General features: G+C 39.3%; 3 protein-coding genes across 4 annotated transcripts; 2 read left to right on the plus strand and 1 right to left on the minus strand.

The window, feature by feature from the left end:
- Nucleotides 1-812: 812 nt before the first annotated feature.
- Nucleotides 813-5,608, plus strand: LOC147308807 (protein shisa-like-2A). Its single transcript, XM_086272027.1, has 3 exons — nt 813-1,583; nt 2,006-2,145; nt 2,320-5,608. The coding sequence occupies exons 1-3, from the start codon at nt 1,402-1,404 to the stop codon at nt 2,499-2,501; spliced, it is 504 nt and encodes a 167-aa protein (XP_086128153.1). The 5' UTR covers nt 813-1,401; the 3' UTR covers nt 2,502-5,608.
- A 4,014-nt stretch (nt 5,609-9,622) lies between these two features.
- Nucleotides 9,623-12,708, plus strand: LOC147308808 (uncharacterized). The gene is made up of 3 exons (XM_086273216.1): nt 9,623-9,695; nt 10,968-11,133; nt 11,275-12,708. Exons 2-3 carry the CDS (start codon nt 10,983-10,985, stop codon nt 11,664-11,666), a joined length of 543 nt encoding a protein of 180 aa, XP_086129342.1. The 5' UTR covers nt 9,623-9,695; nt 10,968-10,982; the 3' UTR covers nt 11,667-12,708.
- Nucleotides 12,476-14,243, minus strand: tmem125b (transmembrane protein 125b). Of its 2 annotated transcripts, none has more exons than XM_086273214.1 (2): nt 13,716-14,243; nt 12,476-13,576 (listed from the first exon to the last, which is right to left on the minus strand). In XM_086273214.1, exons 1-2 carry the CDS (start codon nt 13,762-13,764, stop codon nt 12,843-12,845), a joined length of 783 nt encoding a protein of 260 aa, XP_086129340.1. In that variant the 5' UTR covers nt 13,765-14,243; the 3' UTR covers nt 12,476-12,842. The 2 variants fall into 2 exon arrangements, with proteins under 2 accessions (XP_086129340.1, XP_086129341.1); XM_086273215.1 differs by having other exon boundaries at nt 13,712-14,243.
- Between the last annotated feature and the right edge of the window lie 10,457 nt (nt 14,244-24,700).

Below are 24,700 nucleotides of genomic sequence, written 5' to 3' on the forward strand. Positions count from 1 at the left end.
AGGATTTAATTGCTTTTATTAGACATTTCCTAAATTTATGTCTTAAACCTTTCTTCTTCTCAAACCCTTGATAATATCTTAGCTGTTGAGATCAGTCGAAGACCCGTGCAATTCCATGTAGCCAAACTGACAACACAGGTGTCGCCAGGTGTATATATATCTGTGTGTGTGTGCTTCAAGAAATGGTTAGGTATTTGCTGCACGTACCTGCATAAGGCTCGAGGAAAAAGCTATATGCATCAAACTCTCTCTGTGCAGCTGCTCCCTGGTTGAGCATATATGGAGTTGGGAACAAAATGTTTTTGTATTTGCACCCTATTTATATTTTTATTCCCACAGTGTAGAAGCAACACCTCTGGAACATCACTTAGAATTAAAAGTCAGTGGAGTAGCCTGCTTTAATTATCACAGCACTGCTTGATTGCTGCCATAACTTACAGATAATTTTCTGCCCACCAGCTGTTCAGCGTTGTGAAGCTAAAATGATCAGATGGGCACAGAGCTCTGTCATGCTCTCCACTGCATTGCTGTATCTTAAATTAAATATTCCAACAATAATCATACTATTTAAAACCTCAGAGTAAGTGGAGTGAGCCAGTGTGTGTGTGTGTGTGTGTGTGTGTGTGTGTGTGTGTGTGTGTGTGTGTGTGTGTGTGTGTGTGTGTGTGTGTGTGTGTGTTCAGGTCTTTCTCATGTTGTGGGGCCCTGAACTTGTCACATAATGGGGACATGTTTCTTTATGGGAACCAAAAGCAAGTCCCTTTGATGTTATTCGGTAATGTTGTATGGTTGAGGCTGGGTTAGGTGTAAGAAGTAAACACTTCATCTGCTGTGAACTGAAGAACTAAAGGCAGTGCTGACACATCTCATTAGCGTTCCCATCCCCGTATTAGCTCCTGAAAAGGACTCTCTGACTTCAGTGATCTCCAGCCTAATGTTCAGTTCAATTTTAGCTTGTGAACCGTCCAGGGTGCAAAATCTGCTAAATCACAGCTGGGAGAGTCCACTATCACATTATAGCACACGTCATAAATTGTAAATGCAATGAATGAAACACTGTATTAAAGTAAGGTTATGGTCAGGCAACTCGAAAGTCACGAAGTCAAGGATATGCATTCTCATGTTTGCGTGTGTGACTGAAGAGAGAGAGAGAGAGAGAGAGAGAGGTAGGAGGTTGGTGGGCGCTGCAGTTTTCTTCAAATTCAAAGTTTTTCACCTCCATCTCTCTGCGCGTTCACTCACTGAGAAACACGCTGCCGATGAAAAACAACGCGCTGCTCCACTGGTCTAACCACGGGGCGCGCTCCCACGCAGGGACCTTCCTCTTCTATTCCTCCAGCCGCTCATTAAGTGTTTTTTTCTTTTTTTCATTTTCTTTTCCCCCCCTCTTTCTGTTGCAACATGAGCGCTGAATGCAGCAGTTACTACAGCGCTGACGGGGTGTTCGTGGACTCGTTCTCCTGTCCTAAACCAGGGAATGCTGCCGCTGCCATCTACTGTTGTGGATTTAACGATATTAAATATTGCTGTGATGATGCAAACAGTTTTTTCCCGTATGAGTACGGGTACATGTGGTGGCTCAGGCAAGTGCAATTTTATTTTATTTTCTGCCTTAAAAAATAAAATAATGTGCTTGTTATCAGTGGATGAGCTAATCACTAATAATCACAATATTTTCTTCATTTTTAATGTTTACTTTTTTGCGCAATAAAAGCCTCACTTAACTGACATTATTGAACCCTTAATCTTTGAGAAATCCAATTGCCTCTGTTCCTGCTGTTCCTTGAAGACTTCAGTTCATCCATTCACTGCATAAAGAACTCGTTTTCGTTTTAATTCTGCGAGTAAGACCCATCTAAGGAATGCACTTAAAACATTTAGCAGATAAAAAAGTTGTTTTTCACGTTCATTGTGTTTTTTAAATCCTCACATCAGTCAGTGTCCTCTCCTCTCTGTTCATTAAGGGATCAGGTTAAAAAGATGTTTTTCTCTCTTCTCCTCTCAGTATCGGTGCTCTGGTCGGTCTGTCTATAGCAGCGGTCGTCCTCCTTGCTTTCCTCATCACTGTGTGTGTCCTCTGCTACCTCTTTATCGTCACCAAACCCACTCGTCGTCTTGACAACGGCCTACCCCTAAGAGCGCCAGGTTAGTATGAATCCTCCCCTGAATTCCCTCTGATGATAGGAATTTGTTTGTTTGTGTAATTTCTGACAAAATCTCAACACTTTTACTTTTTATTTTTATCAATATTGAAGTCTTTTACAGAGAGCTCGTAATAAATCATTTTATTCTGTGCAACTGTCTGTGGCTTCTTGGCAGGAGATCCCAGTGAGGGGCCGAGTCATGTGAGGGTGCCCTGCGCCGCTGCTCCACAAAGATTCAAAAATCCCTTTGTGAACAGGAAGGTGGATTGTGACAATCAGTCGCCAGACCCAGAGCACCTTTTCCAGAGGTGTTTTACACCCACAGTCACTGGAGTGAAAGTGGAAAGTCCTTCATAAGGACAGCAGCACTCTGTCAATAAGGCAAATCAATGAGGAAACAGCCTTGTGGTACAAGTGGACAACTATGAATGAGAGGAAAGTAAGAGTGTGAGCGGTGGCTGAAAGGAGTATATACTGAGTAACACAACTTTAGACCAGTAGTAAGAAGCACACGCTCAGAAGGCTGTGACGTTTCTTGCCTTGTTGACATTTTTCATGCATTAAAGTCGTCTTTCCTCGTGGCCTCCTCACGGGTGGAAATTACTTATCCTCCATCTTTTTGGAAACTAATGCATAAATTTGGCTTTCTGAAAGCCAAAGATTCATTTGAACACATGAATCATTGAGTCATATGCAGTTTACAGTGAGGACATACAGTTTTAAGCACATTTATGTGCTGAAGATGTTGCATTTGGGTAAGAGAAAGCCAAGCTAGTGTTTTAAGTCGGGAGTCCTCAGGGACTGAAGGATTTGTGGGAGTGAAACGTTCCCAGCACAACACAGAACTGCACCATCAGTTGACTTTTCAGATCTTTAAAGTGGCTTATGTTTACATTCTCTGGACAAGCAACCTCAAGTAAAACCCTTTGTGATGGCTGGAGGCGGGCTTGAATTGTTGGGTATCTCTTATTCTGACACTGGAGTTTGTGGTTTATATTCTGTGTCCTGCTGGCAGTCCGGTACAGGTTTCTTATAACCACAGTCATCATGTTTCTCTAACATAACCAACAAGGATTCTGCTGAATCAGTTAACATGAAGGAGTCTGATGGCAGCGTAATTCTCACAGATTTTAGAGTTAAAATCGCATCACTGTATACCTGAATCACTTTTAAAGGATACCATTGTTATTCATTATTATTGTGAAGAATGAACCAGTCAACGTATGCTGTGCGCTGTACAGTCTCACATAAACAAAACCTCTTCTATTGCATAAAATCTGGGAGGCAGAAGAGGATCTAACACAGACGGTACTCTGATTAAAAAAGCTGAACCTGAATGGAATAGTGAGGTGCTACATCAGTGAATCACATGCAAGCACACATTCCTGGGGGAGTACATTTCCACTAATAAACTGTGATCATTATGGCATAAGATCTATTAACTGGTGATGGCAACAAATGCTTAGAATGTAAAATTTTGTCTGAGTACTGTGTTTTGGCACATTAAAAGCCTTCAAATTCATGCATCTGCTACTGAAATGGCACTTTGCAGCTGTATTTAATGGATGACATTAAGCCGAATGTTCCCCCAGTACTGGCTCATGTGGTTCGGAAACCTAAAATATAGGATGAATAGATAGGTGTTTCTGGAAAGAAGCATGCATTTTATTGTAAGAGTGTCCTCTAGTGGCCATAGTAATAATGACTAAGAAGAGGAGGAGGTCAGGGTGGATGGATGGGTTGCTATAATGCTGTACTTTCAAATGGTCCTAAGCAGTGTTGGGGTTGTTATGCATTTAAAAAAGAGAAAAAAAGAAAAGAATGTATTACACATTAGTCGTTACTTTTCTTAAAAGTAATGCAGTATGTTACTCAATTACTCGTCAGAAAAAGTAATTAACTACACTACTTGTTATATTACTTTCTTGTCACATTGTAACGTGACCTGAAACACACTGTCACATAATCACCAACAATATAACAACATAAACCTGAGGCTACACTTTAGTAGCATTCTGGGTTCTTGGCTAGCTTTGTGTTAACATGCTGTCCGTGCAGATGCCTACAAAGAGCCGAAGCTGTGTTAGCAACTGTTATGGATGCAGTTTGCACTTTACCATCGCACTCTTGTCCCTTTGTACAAAAAACCCCCCAAAAAACAAAAACTGTGAAACTGAAAAATTCAATGTGATTACAGTAACATGCTACAATGGAAGAGGTCTGCTTTAACCTAATGCCATTTTTCCCTCATACACCTTACCAAGTTTTTTTCGTGCCTAAATCTAACCAAACCGAGGTGAAAAACATCTGTGATCAAAGGTGGAAGTTTTTCCAGGACAAAATCAAAGCTTTCTGACCACCGTGCCATTTAGTCAAGAACAATTTGTTAGTCTTTTTTTATGTATACAAAGCTTTTATTGTTAGGACATCTCAAGCAAGATGGTGCAGACAGCAAGCCCTATACAAACACAGTCAGCTTTGATGAGTTTCAGCTTCGCTTATCATGTTGGCTTTCAAGCTTTTGTGTGATGAGTTCTGATCGGTTTTCACTGTTATTGTAGAAGCTGCTGTTTTGTGAACTCACTAGAAGGCTGTTCTTAGTATGTTCTGGATAATCAAACCTTTCAAGTGCACTTGCTTTTTGTTTTTTGTTTTTTTGTTGATGATCTGAATGTTGATGCGAAATGAATGCAAAACGTCCGATATCTGTGCTTTGATTGTTCATGTTTTAATTTGGTTACCGAGCTCCGTAACCAAATTAAAATTCCTGTTTCAACACTGTGCCATTTTCTCTGTTAAAACGTGGTCTAAACGTAAAAAAGAATTTAAAAAGCCTCCTTTAAGAATTTTTGTGTTTTGCTAGCATGTAAGTGTGAGCTCTGTTATTTAACATTAATTTACATTTGATGAAAGAGGAAAACGAGATGTTTACTAAGTTTCATCCATATTTGTTTGACTAGAATGGCTTTCAAATGCTTCACTTGAATGTACACATTCACACTATTCTTCAAAGAGCATCAGTAAAACCTGAATGAAAGTACATCACATCATATGTCATGCAGACGTGGTGCCTGATCAACTGCAATGTGAATACTATTTAAGTGCACAACATGGAAATTATTTATCTTAAAAATAACACCACTCCTTGCGCTCTTATTCTCTTTTCATTTTCTTTGGGTGATCATAAGGTTTCTCTGCACAAACATGCTTTTCAAAGAAATACTTAAAGTTAATGTTTGTTGTTTTTCTATTAAATGTGTTCAGCTGAGCGACTGATGATGATGAAGCCTTTGTCTGGCTCACTTTCTATATTGCAGGCTGCTTTGGTGGTTGAAGAAATTAAGAGACACAGATTAGAACGGTCAGTGAGACTCCGAGTTAGACAGATTTGTTACTGGCTCTCAGTTCTTCTAATCATTTCTCTGCAGAGAGGCAGAGTCTCTGAAAGCCAGCAGGAGTGACAACAAGCCCTCTTTGATCATCGTGCACTGCAGTTCAAAGAGTTAGGTACGCTGGTTATTAACCTTATTTGGGTTGTAAATAAAACTATACTTCCATAACAGCCATCAATTACAGGTACAGCAATCTGTATGTGTAGAAAGCACCAAAGGCATTTTGCTCACTCTGAGTATAATGACAAAGAATATAAATGGCTTATATTTTAGATTCTTTTTACAGTCTAATTGCACACAAATCTGAGTGAGTAATGTATTCCTGTAATAGAGAACAAGCTGACTTTTAGGACCTTCATTAGCATCTACTTGCTTCACACTGCAAAGATTCATGTATTCAAACCGATTGCTTTTGCCTGGGAGGGCTGATCTGCAAGACCTGTTAGATGGCAAATGGACAACTGTAAAAGCATTTTGTAGATGTTTGTCATAATGGTACAAGTGACAGCAAACCAATTAAACCTGCTGGTTTAAATGAATGCAAACCTACTGTAAAAATCATACTTTATGTATTTGGAGGACTTCATTTGTAGCTCACATCTAAGTGCTGCACTGTGTAAAAATCATTTCATAATCTGCTATAATAGCTCTTCTATAGATTTGGCTGTGGGGAATCACAGGAGAAAGAAACTCCCAGCAACCCTAAATTGGACAAGTGGAAGAGGATGGATGGGTAATATAAAAAAGTTTTTTTTTTTATTGAATAAACTAACTACTAAACTAAAACTAAAAAAGTTTCACAGAAATTATGAACTTTTTCTGTTTGAAAGAATTTTCAAACAGGAACAACACTGTGCACGCCTAAAGACTGTGTGAACATCTAAAGATCTGAAGGCATCAGAAGACCAACACAGAAGTCATTGGGCTCCATGAAATCTGCTCAAATCCCTGCTAAAGCCTCGGGATCTGAGTTTTTGAAGGGAAGGCATGACCGTGTATAATCAATTGCCTGAGTCATTACTCTCTTAAATTGTGTGCTTTGCAGTCATTTTCCACTTTAGTGCTTAGGATTCAGATAGACCTATTAACAGAATATGATATTCATAATTATATATGTATTATTTTTATTATGTTCTTGTTAGTATATCCTCATCTGAGAATATGAACCGTCTTTAAAATAGACCATTAGTATCTATATTATTTATGGCCACTTTCCTCCAATATAAGCTGTTGGTAAGACTAGAAAAAAACTATTTAAACATGAATACATTACATTACAAAATCTGTCTATGAGTCTAAGAATTACAGACATTTTCATATACAGTTTTTAGAGGCTCAAATATAATTGGATAATTGACTGTTGGTATAGTATTAATTATATTTCATGGCAAATCAAGAGATGTGAGTTAAACCCGAGTGTTGAACTTAAATTTGGTAGTGATTCACTGGAACTCTCAATATCGATGTGAGTGAAGGAGCAATAGGAGTGGTCAAATCAACAATTTGGTATATTTTTAAAAATAAAGCACGCACTGGCCAGCTTAGCAACAGATGACAAGTGAATGATGACAGAATTATTTCAGGGGTTAAGAAAACCAACTTGACAACATGTAACCAAGTCAAGAAAAGCTAGATGTATCAATAAAGTCTACAACTGAAAGAGACGCCTTCATGAATGGAAATATTGTTATAATTACTATATGTCTCGGTATTCCTAGATAAACCTTAACCTCCTAAGACCCGAACTCTTCCACGGCATGCATTTTTAATTTCTCTTTGGTATTTGGGCATATTGGGGCCCATCCATCCATCCATCCATCCCTTGTAGAGCAAAATTGAGTATTTTATTCTAAATAACCCAAAATGTGATGTCCACATATGTGGATGCCAGGTCCTAGGAGGTTAAATATGCACTTTGGTGGAAATTGAGAAAACGAGCTGCCCATGCACATTTGTTATGTTAACGTTTAAAACAAAATGCAATTAAATGGTGTTAAATAAACAGGTGTTTGTTAATGCCGATCAGTTTTTATATGAATCCAGCTCTGTTGAGGAAAGAGCACATCTGCTAAGCCTCGGGTAGGATCCAAATAAAATAATAATCGTGCTTGGCAAGATCTTCCAATAAAACCTGAAATTTACAAACTAACCACCTGCTCCACAAGGACATAATTTTCATAAAGTCCTAAGATGAAAGTGAAAAAATTTGTCTGGAGTTGATTAAAAAGAAAAGAAAAAAATCAGTGAAGAAAAGTAACATTCATCAAAGATGAAAGAACTCCTTACATAAAGCTGATATAAGCAAAGAAACCAGCGCTGCTTAAGAACCACTGAGCGCTTTGAGTATGTCACTTTGAAGCAGCACCTAAAGGGGTCTTGTGTCAATTTCCATACTTTCAAGAAGCTACTTCTGTACTGAAACCTGTCTTTTTAGAATTTGTCTTTGAAGGGTGTAGTTCATGTGTCATAATGTCACCTTGAGGTATTGCGAATTGGTGCTTTATAAAACTCAGTTGAATTGGATTAAACTTTTTGTTGTTGTTTATAAGAGATAGAATTTTAGTATAATACATTTTAATAAACAGAATATACAGTATGTACAGTTTTAAAATTACACAGTTTAACATTAAAGTGACTGAAAGGTGAATAAATAATTGTCAGTGACTAAGAGTGAATAAAGTGTCGGTAGTATAAAAAGAGTGTGGGGTAGTTTATGTTTCTGGTGTGGGAAATGGTCTGCTGGAGTTAAAAAAGCAGAGTGGCATTGGGGACAAAGGTGGGTCTCCTCCTCTCAGTCCTGCAGGAAATGCAGCGGAGGCGTCGCCCAGAGGGGAGCCATTGAAATGCGGGGTGAAGAATGTGAGAGGGGTCGTGGATGATTCTGGCTGCCTGTCTAAGGGCCTGTTGACTGAAAACCTGTGGCAGAGTTCTGACAGGCAGACACTGATGCAGTGTGCTGCAGTCTGTTCCTGTTCCTGTTTCTGTTCCTGGCTGAGGGAGTGGAACCAGCAGGTAATGGAGCAGGTCAGGATGCTTTCCTGGAAGGCATAGTAAAAAGTCATCATGATGGGTGTGCTGACTCCAAAGGAGTTGAGTTTCCTAAGGAGGTATAGCCGTTGGTGGCACCTCCTGAGAATCTCCTCTGTGTTGGCAGAGAATTTCAGGAGGTTGTCAAAGATGGTTCCCAGGTATTTGTACTCCTCAACTACCTCCACTGGCTTCCCGTGGATGGTGGTGGTGACTGAAGCAGCCAGATCCCTCTGCCAACTGGAGAAGGTCACCACCATCTCTTTGGTTTTGCTCACGTTCAGTTCAAGTTAATCACATTAGTTAAGTTATCATCAGGCACCTCACTGCCTGATGATCCAGCACCGACATCTGTTATGCATCACAGTAATTCAAGATACATAGATTAAGTCATGAGGAGCTCACAATAACACACCGTTATACATTAAATAAGAGGAAATATTAAGTATTATTTTCTCTTTTGTATAAGGAGATATTTTAAGTGCATGTTGTTGTTATTTTCATGATTTTTAACATTACAAAAGCGATTGTGAGCTAACACAGCTGCCCCCTCCACACAGAGCTGTGGAGGCTCTGTGGAGTGTCTTTGTTTTATGTCTGATGTGATTACAGTGCCACTATTTGGCCCAAGAGCACAGATGCATCAGTGTAACTGTCCTTTTACTCATTAACTCTCTTTGTTTCCTGCCAGCAGGCTTTTCATTACTTCCAACAGCAGTAGAGTTTTTGACTCTTGAAATTATTTTATATTCTGAACAAAAACACCCACTGCTTCTTCATGGGGGGTTGTTTGATTGTTGGGGTTTTCTCTGTGTTGCTGTAGGGTCTTTTCCTTACAATATAAAGCACCTTGATGCAACTGGTATTGTGAGCTGGTGCTATATAAATAACATTGAATTGATTGAATATATAAAAGAAAGTAGTTACACAGGGCAAAGAAAAAATTATAAACCCAGTGAAGTTAATCATTAACATCTGTCTTGAGGATATGGTGCAAGAAGGGAGACATTATGGCGTGTCTTGTAACCTTTGCCCAGACAGGCCTTTTATTGTTTTTGAAGCAACGGAAGGGGAAAACAAAATCTTAAGCTAAGAAGACCAAAATACACCTTCTCTATCAGTTTTGGCACAGGTAAGGACTTTTACATAGATTTTTGTGTGCTTTGCAGTGTGCGTAACATGACATTTGTGTTAATGATAATATTAAGTGACACTACTGAGTGAACATAGGTATGTTGTGGTCATATGACTTCAGTGAACCAGCTACTGTGCTCTGGCCAGCATTAGAAGGTAAACCGAGTTTATATTTGGAAAGAAAACAGGCTAGTGACACAATGTAAAGAACATTACAGTCGGTATACACACATCTGCTGTTGGGTGATAAAGAGAGTGCTTTTATTTTAAGATTGAAGGTAATTAGTAAGAAATTAAGGTCTTTTAAAATTCCTCTGGACGTTACTAAAGGCCTGACAACATCATGTGACTGTCTATGTGAAGAGAACTTAAATATTTTTATCTTAATGTTGTGATTAAGGTCAAATCATTTGTGATCTTTTATCTTATACAATCTGAGCAGGCTTCAGATACTATACTCATACTATCTCTGATGCTTCCGTGCTACGATAATAATGATGATGACTGACAATTTATGTTTCGTCCCAACCAGACAGTGTAAATGTATGGTACTCCATGAAACGGGAAGAATGAGTAACATAGATAAGATAGGTAAGATAGTTAAGAGTAAGAACAGGTGTCCAGTTTGTCAAATGGAAGCTTAACATCTTAAAACTGTAAAATGATGTTATATTATTATCACTTTATTCATGTCACTCTCACTGCTCTATGTTTCACAAGATGCCTTGCTTTGGTGTCATAAAACAAAATCATTTAGTGAAAAACGCATCTTTTGGAAATGGACAAGCTCCAGACGATTTCTCTTCGCTTCCTATTGAGCACCCTGCAGCTCCTCAGGGTGCTCCTGCACTCCTCGATCACTGACGTGGTATTTGTTGGTTGTTCCTCGTACGAGTCTGGGACCGATTGAGGGGGACAAAGGCTTTTAAAAAAAATTATGGCCCAAAATTTAACTTGGCTTTGTATCACTGTTAACAGTAGTTTCATTTTCTTTTATATTTTGTGCAGCACTTTGTAACTACAGGCCTGTGAAACTTTACTTTACTTTAGCAGGTCTTTTTTTTTTCTTACTGCCTGTGCAATCATCCTTTCAAATGCAATTTTTAGCAAAATCGTCTGCCTTGTAATACTGCATTCAGTCCCGCTGACATTTGAGTTTAATCAAGTCAAGTCTTATTCAAGGTATTCGCCAAAGTTCTGTTCTTTTGACTCCAAATTTCCTCTCTTGTTTGGATCACAATCCTGGTTACTACTGTATTTATTTTTGTAGATCTTGTACAGCGAGATGGGTCTGTGGAGCTGTGGCATCAGTGTGGTGCTTTTTCTCTGTGACGTTGCATATACTGCTTCTATATCAGACGCTGTCAGAGAAAAAGGCACCCAGAGACATCTTCTGATTGAGCTCGAAGACAACACTAATAGCACTGGCAAACCAAGTAAGTAACAAAGTAAACAGTAACCTTTTATTTCAGTGTTATTCTTGTTTGAGGGGTTTAATATTCTACTATACCTAATCCATAGGAAATGTTTTGGGTTCTGTCTTGTTAGATTTTGATGAACCAAATTTTTTCCTGCAGAGACAAACAGTTCATTTGAGAGCCCAAAGGTGGAATTCTCCTATCTGGCTATAGCGTTGGGCACAGTCATCACCCTTTCACTCTTCATCGTGTTGGTTGTTAAGTTTCGCGTTTTACATCGCTTTCTGGCCAGCTACAGACACTCCCTGCTCCAGGAGTCGGATGGGGCGAGCCAGTACGGTCAAGAGGACATGTCTTTCCCTAACAATGTGTCCGGTAGGATGGGAGTAGTCAGAGGGACTCAGCCCGGGTTGGATGATGACGACGATGGCTTCATTGAGGACAACTACATCCAGCCCGGTGAGAAGCACATGCCAGAGGGACAAAGGGAGGATGACGAGGTAGAGGGGACAGATGACAGTGACGACGATCTTCAGTTCACTATAGGGTGATTAAATACATTTTTCCAAAGTGACCGGTTTACAACAAAAATAATGAGACTCCAAAAGTTGATTCTGTTCATCAGGACGCAGCGTTTCCATAATTAAAGTTTAAAACTTTTGTGCCTCATGAGCCCTTAAAGAAGACAGGATTATAAACTTGACAAGAAATAGTAAATCAGAATTTCTTTCTTTTTTGGCCTGCTCATATTGCTCATTTTGAAACCCTTAAATTTATTATATGACCCCCAACATGGGCCCCAACCTACTTACTGAACAGTAAAGTTTTTTTGACTGCAGAAACTTCTGAGCCACGCAAATGTTTTGACCAAATTATCCGTTATTATTAGATAACCGACCTTAAGAGGGGCCAAAATTAATACAAAACACATTTAAAGTGCTGCATTGACCTCTGTAATGTTGACTCGTTGTGCAATCAGAATACCTTTGATTTTTTTCTTTTATGCTGTGTAGAAATTGTTCTTAAAGCTCAAATGTACTATATATCGATATGGATTCACATATTACATATGCTGTGTATGTAACTCTACATGGAAAATATTTAAAATTACAACATTCAGTTTATTTGCTAATAATGATGTTAATGTTTATATCCTGCTAAATGCTATTTGTTTTCACACATGCCATTCAATTATTCACCTTTAAGTTACCTTTAAGTTTTTTGTTTTTTTATTACATTTCTGCTGACAGTGAACATCAAAGAGTTAAACAACTTCACACTCACACATCTTTGTTGTAGTCTGAATGTTTGTTTGTATGAAATTACTTTTTTGAACATTCACGTCTTTAATAAAGTCGTTCTTATTGAAATTACAACACAGCGATGTTTTGATCTGATGTGACATCTGCTCTTTATTTACAACTATAATCAGTCAGACACAGCATAAATGAGCCTTCAGACAGTACAAAGGAGGGAAATATTCGCTTATCAAATTACAGAGCCATTGTTGACAGCAGCCTATTGTTCTTGTAGAAATGATGTGACTGCACTGCAGTGATGGTGTTTAGAGCTCAGCAGTCAGTTTTTATGGTAATGGAAAACAATAAAGAGAGTGGAAAGAAAATTTGTGAAGACTTGATTTGGATATTGACACAACCTTCTCGGTTCTACTATTAGTTCCTTTAGCTTTAAACCACTTCATCCAGTCTCAGATATTTTAAGTCCTTTCAGATCAGGCTGGTCCTGCTCGACGAGGTCTCTCTCCTGGCTTGACTCATTTGTCCTCCAGAAACACTGAACACACAGACAGCTTGATTCCCTGTCCTCCTCATTCTCCTCATTCTCATCCTCCTCCTCTGCTCCCTTCTTCTTTTGATGTATGCCAGCACACTATAGCCCGCTACAGCTAGAGACATGCCCATCCCTGCAGCCATCAACACCAGACCAGAAACCAACATTTCCCTGCTGTCGTGACCTTGGCTGCCGATGGTGGCCACAAAGATTAGCACCGTCCCACACAGCATGACTGCCAGCCCTACAGCTAAAATCAGCGCGGGGTCGGCCCTCCCACCACTTTTCAGCTGGTCGATCCGACGCCTGCTGCGCACGCAGTTCATGTCCTGGATGGCAGAGCTGAGAAGCTGCTTGAGCAGGACAGCAAGTGCCAAGAGGCAGAGGGTGGTGCCCACCCCTAGGCGCCATTCCCCAGATAGGCTTGTGGTGGTGGAGAGGAGCCCCACACCACCAAGGCCCAGTCCGAGTATGAGGGCAACAGAGGCACAGTAACACAACAAGGAGCGTTGTGGGTCTCTGGACCACCATAATTCCACTTGATCTTCCAGGATACGTCGCTGTATAAGCCTAGGGTCCAGGTAGAGGCTTGAGGACCGACGTATGGGGTAGTAAAAGGTCTCCATGTCAGGTATGGCACAGCTCAGACAGCCAAAATCAAAGACGACACCTTAAATTAGTGTGGAGAACATGGGTTGATTGTCAGAATATTAGAGGACACAGATTTCCAAAAGCACAAGTAACTTTTCTATGTCCCATGACTGTACAGAGAACACGCTGTGCTTCACCTCCTGTAAACACTTACTCACTTGTGCTAGATGAGTGTCTTGTATTGCTGTCCATCCATCTGCATCCCATCTGAAAACCTCAGAGAAGTCAGTGTGAAAGATCCCACAGTTGTTTGGTTTCGTTGTTTCATTCTGTAAAGAAAGTGATCTCTGCCTTGAGCAAATAAGAAAAAAAAGAAAAAAAAACTGCTATGAGGAAAACTTCCAGTATTTCAGGTACTTTGCTTCATTTGTTGAAGTTGGTTTCAGAGATGAAAGTGGATGTAGATGCCAAAAGTGTCCTGAGTCAAACTGGAGACAGAAGCAGGGGCTCCCACAGTGTGAAACTCCTGCAAGCAGAGAGGTAATGGCAGTTACGTAGCTTGTGCATGTGTCGTTTCATCAAGGCTTCATCACCACAGCGACTGTACTCATGTCACAGATCAATAATCTGTGTCCTCTTTAGAGCCCTGTGCCAGGCAGAACAGACACCAACTTCTCTTCTCATCACACGGGACCAGCATCTTGTCAAGTTAAGCAGGAAAAAAGACTGGTCACAATAGTAGTGTTGGATCATGGTTTGGACAGAGATTGGCGACACTGTCCACCACGCTCCATCACAGACAATGGGCTGACCGATGAACACAATGACTGTGCTGCAGAGGGTGGGTGATGGTGTGTGGGGGACGTGGATGGGTGTTGCGTTGCTCCTTTGGAGGGCTGAGTGATGTCAGTGTGCACTGATAATGGTGTTTCTGTGATCCCAAGGATAGCGTCACTCAGACACTGGGCTGGATAGGTCTCAGTGAATAGTGTATCTCCTCACTGAGGTGCTAACTAACCTGGGCATCTCATCTATTTCTTACACACCTGGCAATACTGAACATTAGCCATAAAACCATTTCACAGGTATATTTCTTTTCTTTTAAAAAAGAAAAAAAAGGTATATTTCTTTGCTTTCCTGCTCTGCCACCTCTAAAGCTCAAAATAAAATGTTAAAAAAAAAGATACAAGGTGTGGTTTTATTACTATTTAGGTGGCTGTGTGTGCTTAAAGGAATAGTCTGCATATTAATTACTGGGCTTGGTGCTCTTACTGTAGGTAGGTTTTGACCTTTGGACAGAGCTTGGCTAGCTAGGTTTTTACAGTCTTTGCTTAGCTGTCTTATAGTTGTTGTTTCCCATTTAAGATGTAAAACTGTTAAAGTTGTAACAATATTCTCATCTAACGCTTGACAAAAGCATGTAAATGTTTATTTAATAGCCAAACAGGCAAACTTATACATTTATCTTTCAGATATACGGCATAGGAGAAGCTAATAGCATCCACTAGCTAGGTTTGGCTTATGGCTAATGCAGTGTAGTGCAGCGGTGTATTCTGATGCAGTTACATCTAACATAATTAAAGATGCCCCCACCCCCAATTGTTCCAGTGTAATGATCTTGCTTTCATGTGTGTTGACTCAGTGACAAGTGGCTGAGGCTATAATGGAGTCACTGCAGGGGCGCTAACAACTAGAGAGGAAGTATAGATTGAAACAAAGTTGAATCAATATGAGTTATGAAGGGAAAAATAAACAAACGAGTTTGCTGGTGTTAGCATGGTGACCTTTGATTTACTAAAATTCATCTTGAGTCATTTTTATTCTATATGAGCAATAAAATATAAATAAATCAGCTGTTGGGAAAGATGGATGAACTTTTATTTAGATTTAGATATTAATTTCCTCACAGAAATATAAACTCTTAGCAGCAGTGTATATTTTATGCACTTTTGGAAGCTTTTCAGTGTAATTCCAGTCACAATGGTGAAGGCTGGGTGACACTGGTAGCATTTATAAATGCATCTGCTTGTTCAACTTCTCCATCCAGAGAAGTCAGCATATTTACTCAGATATACCCATGCAGCTGTCTGGAAACCCCTGATGGACCAGTCGTTCTCATGACCAAAGTACTGAGACCAGTACATAAATGCCACTTTCTCCCCCTAGTGGAGTAATAAGGTAATAAAGTAGACCCTATTTCAATTCTGAGGTTTTACACATCAAAAATTATTTTTAAAAAATTATCTGGTCCTTACCAACTCTTAAAATTAGGTAAATACAACCTCAGATTAATAACAACACAGGGCACCATACCATTATTTATTTACCAAAAATAAGTGTAACCTATGATTCAGTAGCTTGTACAACCACCTTCAGCAACATTAACTTTAAGTAATCATTTTCTGTAGTCATCAGTCATCCTTTACAACATTGTTTCAGTTTGTTGAGATATGTGGGTATTTGTTTATACACAGCTATGAAAGTCCCTCCGATCAGGGTGAGGTCTGGACTTTTACTGGGCCATTGCAACAACTTGATTCTCTGCTTTTTTGTCATTCTGTTGTAGATTTGCTGCTGCGCTTGGGATCATTGTTCTGTTGCATGACACAGTTTGGGCCAAGCTCTAGATGTTGGTCAGATGGTCTTATATTTAACTCAAGGATACTTGTGTATATGTTACGTATGGCCCAAAATGGCCTCCGTACAAGAAAGTAGTAAGCTCTAAGGAACCCCCACACTGCAATGGGGTACACAAGGTTTATTTTTTTCCTCAGAGTCAAACTACTGGCTGAAGACACAACTCTGGCCAGGAGTCCAAGGCCCAAAGCCACCACGGTCAGGGTTGTTAGCCTGGTTACAAACAGGGGAAGGTGGTCACTTGGAAGAACAAGCAGCCAAAAACATATCAATCTTGCATCTTCCTCAGAAAGGTTTGCCACCCACCTTTTCAAGCCTGGTGTCGTTCAAGGGTGGCTCTCCACATTAAATCCTGGGGCTTCCACTCTCGAGCTGAAGCTTCCCTAAACTTGGCCAGTTTCCTTTCCATGGGCACGGACAGTCTCCAATCCAGTGTTTTTCCTCCCAGCAGATCCACACAAATCCTAATTAAAATGAGTCCTCTCTCCAACATCCTCAGATTGTTTTAAAAGCAAAACCAGGCCAGGTTAAAAATCCTTTCCCTTAGAACAGGGGTTTCAAACTCAAATACACAGTGGGCCAAAATTCAAAACTGGAACAAAGTCGCGGGCTAACATTAATATTTATTGAAAAACAAAATCTTCCTCCAGATATAAGAATGAATCTTTTCTTATGGACTCAAACAAGTTTTGCTGAAAAACTGAATATGGAACAAGCAAAGCTTAATACTAAACGATATATATATTAGCTGTATAATACCAGTAGGCCAGCTCTATATGGAAAAGATATATATAAATCTTATAAAGTTTGTATCTGTCTTGTGTGAAACTTGTATGAAAAGCATATAAGAGTGAAAACAGATATAAGATCCCTTGAAAAATTATATAATGAAACTTGTATGTTTTGGATACTTATTAAAACAATGTATGAAAGTAATGAGAAAGTGGCCACTTTCATGAGTAATCACATATAAGTTTTTACTATTTGTTTTCCATATGGGTAATAGTAATTTGGTATGGCTTCGCGGGCCAAATGTAATTAGGCTGCAGGCCCAATTTGGCCCGCGGGCCAGAGTTTGACACCTATGCCTTAGAATGTGCACACTTCACCCTGGAGTCTCAGAGGCTTCCCTGCTGCACCAGTGTAAAAGCCTTCCAGTTTCCTCTCCCCTTTATAGAGAATGGCTCCCATCCTTCCCAATCAGCTGCTCCCTGTACTCAAATCCAAATAGCTGGCAGCTGGACTAGAGTAGAATCTCCACTCCTCACACCAAACACAAAAAACCCCCACCAAAGTATGTGATTAATACAACCCCCCCCCCCCCCCCCCCCCCCCCCCCCCCCCGGAGTAATGCCAACCCAAAAGTTTAGTGGGGGATTCTCTCCATTCTTTTCCACCATGCTATACTCCGCAACATATGCAGAGAAGTTGACTCAATGACTGTAAGATTCCCAGGTGCTGTGACTCCAGCTCATCATCCCTCCACCACCGTGCTTGACAGTTGGTATGAGGTGTTTGTGCTGACACGCTGTGTTTGTTTTGTTTTGTTGTTTTCCGAACTTGGTGTTTTTTGTGGCCAACATATCTACTTTGGACTCATCTGTAGAAAGTTCATTGTTGCAGAACTTTCATACTACCCTTATCTGTATACATCAGTACATCTACATTTGCCCGTAGTACACGTTTTTCTGCTTACATGTTGTGAAGATCAGTGAAGTGCATTTGATGAACAGCATCTGGGTGCTACTTACCCTCTTAAGTAGTAAGTACATACTTGGTTTTCCACACACAGCTTCTGGATTTTAGTTCAGTTTTTGCAAAATCAATAATATGTGCAATATGGCATGTTTTGTAATTCATCTCAGGTATATCGACCTAACTTTAAACCCAGATAAGGACAAGATGAGAGTTTACTTTCGTTTTGCCATGAATGTATCTGTAAGAAACCTTTATATTTTATTGTAAAAGCTTGATTTTACGCCTCTCAGATTCGTATTTATTAATGAAGCTACAGTTAGTATAAAAAAACCCATTCTGATGTCAATAGAGGTGATTTACCAGTCTGTCCCCACTCAATGTGATTCAACCGCAAGCTGGCAATTAATGCACTTGTACAGCGATTTAAATACAGCCACTAGGCGGGACATATTGATTCGCAATAATTACCCTCACTGTTAATTACTCTTGTAGATTTGATGAAACATCATGTAGTCATAGTTGTTCGGTGCCAACGGTAGGGCTTTAATTTCATTTTTATTTATTTGTTTACTTTAATATGATAGAGAAATCAGTGTCTATTTATTTTAAAATAACCTCCACCAAAGAACGCCAAAATTATCAATTAAGCCAGCAATCAGGCAAAGCATGAAAATATTTGCACTAATCATTGTGACAGGTTGATATGTATTTGGCATGCTCCTGTACAGCTGGTGAATGTGTATTTGTATGTGCTTGTTTACTGTCTGTTCTGCCTTGTGACAGAATAGCCTCGACAGTCATTTGCCTGCTGTTCTGGGAGTGACTCCAAAATTCATCAGGCTCAGAGAGAAAAAAACTGAATGTTGTGAACTAACGGACAAATCGATGAACAGATGTATGAAAAAAAAAGGCTGCATTATAAATTCTTCTGCATAAAATACACAGATGAACCACAACAACAGCAACAACCAAACCACTTGTTTAAGATTGTGTGGGCCATCCTCATGCTACCAAAGCAGCCGTGACCTTTAATGGGCCTCACTGGATTGAACTTGTTCCAGTGTATCGCTTGATCACACACAGTGGTTTGGATGCTGGTGCTCGGTCTGTTTCAGAGCAGTTTTTATGGTGTGACAGAGCACAGTAACCTGGCCACTGATGTCAGAGGGTGCCATGGGTGAGTGTTACTGGTTTACAACATTAGTGACATATACAAAGCAGAATTCACATCAGCAGCAAGCAGGACGTTGCATTATAATGTGGTAACATTATTCACTTCACGTGTCTGTGGGGTTAATATTGAGGTTGATACTGTCTGAGTTTGCTTTTCATGCTTTACTGAAGGAACCTAGGATGTCATCCAGGCACATTTTTGTATTAAGTGTCTCTCTACAATTATCATTTGGGCAATTATTAGAAAATCTGAAAGATCAAAGCTACGTATTTAAAAAAAAAAAAAAAAAAAAAAAAAAGCCAAATCATGCTAATACAATAAAGTAGAGGAAAACTTTAAAATGACAAGAATGTCAAAGGTTGTAAATATACTTCAAATAATATGCAGTATGCTTAAGACTCCACCATATTTCATACATTTTAAGAAAAACTCAACAGGCTTCTAGTTAAGGCTTAAATTTTGCTTTTGTCAATCTAATAAACACAACATGTGCGTTTTGCTCTAATGATACCACAACAGGACAGTCATGTTTAATATATGTGTTTGATAAAAGAGTATGCAACGTTGTTGTGGACAAAGATCATCCTGCAGGTGGCAGCAGCCTCCAGGTTTGGAAGCAGTCTGAGGGTGCCCACATTAGAAGGCTGCATATGGGGTTAGATTAGGGATGTCTAACTCTTTGTTGTTAATAGGCCACCAAAACCTTGCAGGCTTTTTTTGTGCCCAAGGCAGCGGGTTTGTCACCTGTATTTAAATGCAACATAAGCACTCAAATCTCTACATTTAGCAAAAATTATTGACACTGTAATGGGAAAAATTCCCAAATAAAATACAGCCTTACTTACTTAATAGATACGCAGGCATAAGCATATAAATGTACTAACAACATTAAAAATAAATGTAGGGACTGTGAAGAAAGCCAGCCTCTGTGGATGTAGCATTATTGTAGTTATAGTTTATCAACACAGATGCAATAAACTGTCTTTTTAAAATGCTTTTTCATTTCTGACACCTAAAACCTACAGAGTGACAAACTGATAAATAGAATTGCTCCACCATCTCATCTGCTTTTCAAATAAAGGATGAATACAGTCAGTCATCATGTCACGGGTCATAGCTCCTCCTTCATGTTATTGTGGAAGATGCTTCGTTATGACTCTGGTTGCATGTTTGAGGCCTTTGGCGTATTCAAGTATAGTTCTGGACATTACCCTGATGATAGTGTGCAATAGATAACAATTGGCTATTGCAAAAAATGCTTGAAAGTGTGTTTCATTGGAGCAATTATACAGAGACCCAGGTTTTACACATTTACTCTTTAAAGTAGGAAGATTTACTCTGAGTGTGGAGGAGGGAAGAATTTAGCTCAGAGACTTAAAAAGGGATCTCAGTGTATGGTTAAGATTATGGTGAGGGGGCTATGCAAAACCCTGCAAACAGTTTCTCGTTCATGGACTCACTTTGCTGACAGGGACAGCATCAACCAGTGAGGATGAACTAATCTCACAGTTGCAGACCGCTGGGTTAGACAAACAGCATCACTGTTGCACTCTCCCTTATAGGCTGGTGAGCGGTAGGCGAAAACAAGAACAAACTTGACTCTCTCATCTCTCAACAGCAGCTGCTAAGGTGTTCTTGAGTAAGGTACTTATATTTAATTGCTTGAGTGCTCAGAGGCCAATCAGTAGATAGTTACACTGTAACCGAACCATGAAGCCTGTCAATGCAAGATGCTACAGCTGAGTGAATGTGGAGCAGAAAACTGAAAAAGGAAAACGTATGCCTGCTCAGCAAATGTCCCCTAAAGGTTAATTAAATAAGAAATGCAACAAGAACCACACTACTTACTGAAATGCTGCTCACACGACAAGCTGTGGATTTCTTAATTCCTTGACTGTGCGAGAGGATGATGGCGGCTTCTCCAGAATGTAGCAAATCCTCCAAACTGGCTGCTGTGACAAATAAAAGGGCCAATTTCTTGACAACTCATGACACAACGAGGCTCGCACAAACCTTAAGCATACTGAGTATTTTGATGCTGCTTATAAAGTTTCCAAAATTATGCACCCTGACAGTGAGGAGATTCAAATAACCGATAATTATCTGTCACGAGGCATGACTGATGGGGATGCAGTTTGATCTGACATGAAATTGTTTACAGACAAGATACTTTGAATATACCCTGATATTTCATCTAGTGCTACCAGCAAGTCAAAGAAGTTCAGGCATCCAGTAGTGTTTTTTACTCCAAGTAAGTTGACCAGGTCTCACAACATGATGCATCCTTTTATGACGTTTCTGGATATTCCTCCCATACAACCAGCAAGTTGATATATGTATGATATTAGCTGATATCTCAACAATTGTTGGATGGAATACTCTAAAAATTGTTTAAAATAGGTAGATTTCGCTCCCAGATTTGAAAAGTGAAGTCAGTGTATGAGCATTCTACACTGTATTCCGCCTAATGGTGAGCAGAGGGCAACTCCAGTAGCTGACTGTAAGCCTGTGAGAAAAAGACCCTAATGTGCCCTTCATTTATGACCTCAGTAAACACTTTCCTCTTGGATTTAAGTGCACAGTCTCTAGTAACAGGTCTTATGTAATACTGCATAACATTCATGTAGTTAATTATGGGTAATTAAAGCACCTTAAGCTTTAGGGTGGGTAGCTTGTGATTCTAAAATAAAAGTTGCCATATTGTTATGTTACATGAAATGGATGAAGGACGTGTACAGTAAATTCTTTCCTTGTCATGCCACTATTAATAGGTTCCATTAATGGAGTGTTGATCAAGTCCATGAGACCAAGCCCTGTGTGTAGTCTTAGACATTAAACTATCCTGGACAGAACATATGAATAAAAAGGTTGTTAAAATGGGAAATTGTATCTCAGTAATGAAAAGATATGAAGATTTTTGTACACTAAAATTGATCAGGCAGTTACGTGGTCATCACTTATTAGTATGATTTGGTGGTATATTGGCTCAAATTAAGAAACAACAAAAGAACAAATATTGTAACAATGTATAAATGTCTGGTTAGCTATAAAACATATATTACTTTATTCTTCATCAGAACTGTTATTGTTACAAAGATTCCAAACATTTGTATTTCAGTCTAGATAGACATGAATATACCACCAGACAGGTTACAGGAGGACCATTTTTATTAGCCATAGCAATTAAAAGAGCAATTTCATACAGGGCTATGGAGGAGTAGACGTTTTTGCCAGACAGATAACAGAAGAAACCAGTAAAACTGGATTAATTTTTTTTAAACAAATGTTACATTAAGTTAAACCAACATTGAGCACAAACTAAACTAAACTAAGCCAACAGCCCACACAAAAGGTTACTGAGGACCTTTGTGAACTTGCACATATTAAGATATGCAAAATCTGTTCTTATATTAGTGCTGATTGACAATCTCTCACTCTCACACTCACTCTGATATGCCCTGCCTCTTTCCTAATCCCCAGTTTGCTAAAAGCATTTTCATTTAGTCATGACTCACCCCTCACAGCAAATTGACTGTAAACTCAATTTACTTGGAGCTGTCTCTGATGCATGAGAATCAAATTTGTAACTACATCAAAAGTCTGTTTGTTGTACTACAGCAATACCCATTGCTTTCATTTCATTTTGAAGAAGCCATGAATGAGAACACATACTGTTCTTTAAGTATGGTAGGTTTGTGTCAAAGTGCAAATCCACAGTTTATGAACTCCACAGTGTGTTACTGTACATAATGAACCATTATTGCAGGATGGTTATAATGAATCCTAGCTACTCAAAAAATCAGGAAATTGTATCGACTTGCTTTTCTGCAGATAAAACTCTGAATTTGGTCAGGTCAGGAGTAAACTAATATCATATTCACTTTTGTTGCTTCAAACAGCTGTTCAGCAACATCTGTGTTATTTCCTTTCAATATGCTCCTGCTGTCTTGCTCTGGCTGGACAATTGCTGTGAAACCATGACAACAAGTCTTAACTGCTACATTTTTCTTTTCAGTGCCGCGACTTTTTGACTGTGAACACAACTGCTTGTGCAGCTACACGACTGTTTATGTGTGTGCATGTATCTCAGTGTGTAAACTGAGAATAGGAGGGATTAAGTTATCCTTGAGCTTATCTCCATTTAAAATGAGTGATTATGCTGTCAGTAATGGTCATGGCCTAGATTTGAAAGACAGCCTTTTTTTCCTCTCTGGCTGGGAGCCACTAGACCTTGTAAATACTACCAATGCACTTTTATCTGTCACAAATATTACCTCATTGTGTTTAGTAAGAGTAATAAGTGGTACAGGAGCCTATTTCCCTTGGTGCTACTTTTAGAAACTCCATAGCCTGCAGTTCACCTTAGCATTTGCAATTTGCATATAGATGATACTCATATCAAATTATTGCTCAGGGGGAGTATTAATAATGGTGATGTTGAATAGGATGGTGTACTGTACAATAGTGTGTTAAAGATGTTGAAACAAGTGAGCTCCAAAACATTGAAATCTGCCTCACTAGGACCACAATGTTTCACATGTTTCACCTCCCTTTGCTTTCCATCAGCCATAAACTGTTTCCCCCCTTTCTATTGTTTAAACTTTGACGGATTTAAGGATTTGTTACATGTGTGGAGCTCTGGCTGCATTGTGGAGGATTTTGAAATTATACCCAAAACTGTTTCAAAGTGAACACAAATACACCACAGGGATGCAAAATTGCTTGACCTCTTGATCCCTACCAATCTGCTCCTGCTAGTCCCCAGCAGTGTACCACTATTACCTGTCTGTCATGCTCCAAAATTGATTTCACTGGCTCAGTGGGTATGACATGGGCAGCTCTCAGACTACTTTCACTCTCTTTCTCACTCATACATGCCCTTGATTAGCAAAACTAGAACACTCAGAGAAAAAAAAAGGCTTTGATAAATGTGCTACATCAAAATCTGTTACACATTTCAACAGGAAAGATCATTTGGTTCATCCCTCCCCCTGGTTGCAGCGTCTTTGTTCCCAGCAGGTAAGTTCCATAACTTACCAATACTTCACATAGCCAGAAAAATGTCCAGAAAAGCCAGAAAATAATGAGGGATCTGAATGAAAGACTCAAAACAATAAAAATGCTTTCTTAGAGACGCTTTCTTTGAGCAACATATATTTTCAAGACATAATAATAATAATAATAATAATAATAATAATAATAATAATAATAATAATAATACACACATAATAAGCACTGCATTTAGCATAACCATGAAGGAGAGAACCAGGAATCACCAGGACTCAATATACTGATCGAATCAGCCAGATTAGACTCTTACTATGGAGCAATATGGAGAAACCCCCCCCCCCCCCCCCCCAGTTTGGCCTGAATTTATATATGCAAACATGTAATTATATTCCCCAAAAAAGACCAACTATTTTTTCAACCTATTTTAAACCCAGGAATGCTCAATACTGAAATAAAAAATGCATATTTGTATTTAACATTTGTTATGAGCTTAGGTTTATGGTGTTATTTTGAGCTAATCACACCAGAATCACACCAGCGTTGGACTTGTCCCATCACCTAGTCATAATAGCCCAACACTTATTTTGGTCTGTCCCCTGTAGGCCAATGTTTTTTCCCTACTCTAAAAGCTGCACAGTTAGTATCTGTAAGTTTGGTATGGCACAATTTTTACACCAGATATGA

This window comes from Aulonocara sp. 'chitande type north' Nkhata Bay, linkage group LG18 (genome assembly GCF_057382095.1).
Source record: "Aulonocara sp. 'chitande type north' Nkhata Bay isolate Kocher_YH1m ecotype deep benthic linkage group LG18, A_spYH_male_GT1.1, whole genome shotgun sequence".
NCBI classification, from domain to species: domain Eukaryota; kingdom Metazoa; phylum Chordata; class Actinopteri; order Cichliformes; family Cichlidae; genus Aulonocara; species Aulonocara sp. 'chitande type north' Nkhata Bay.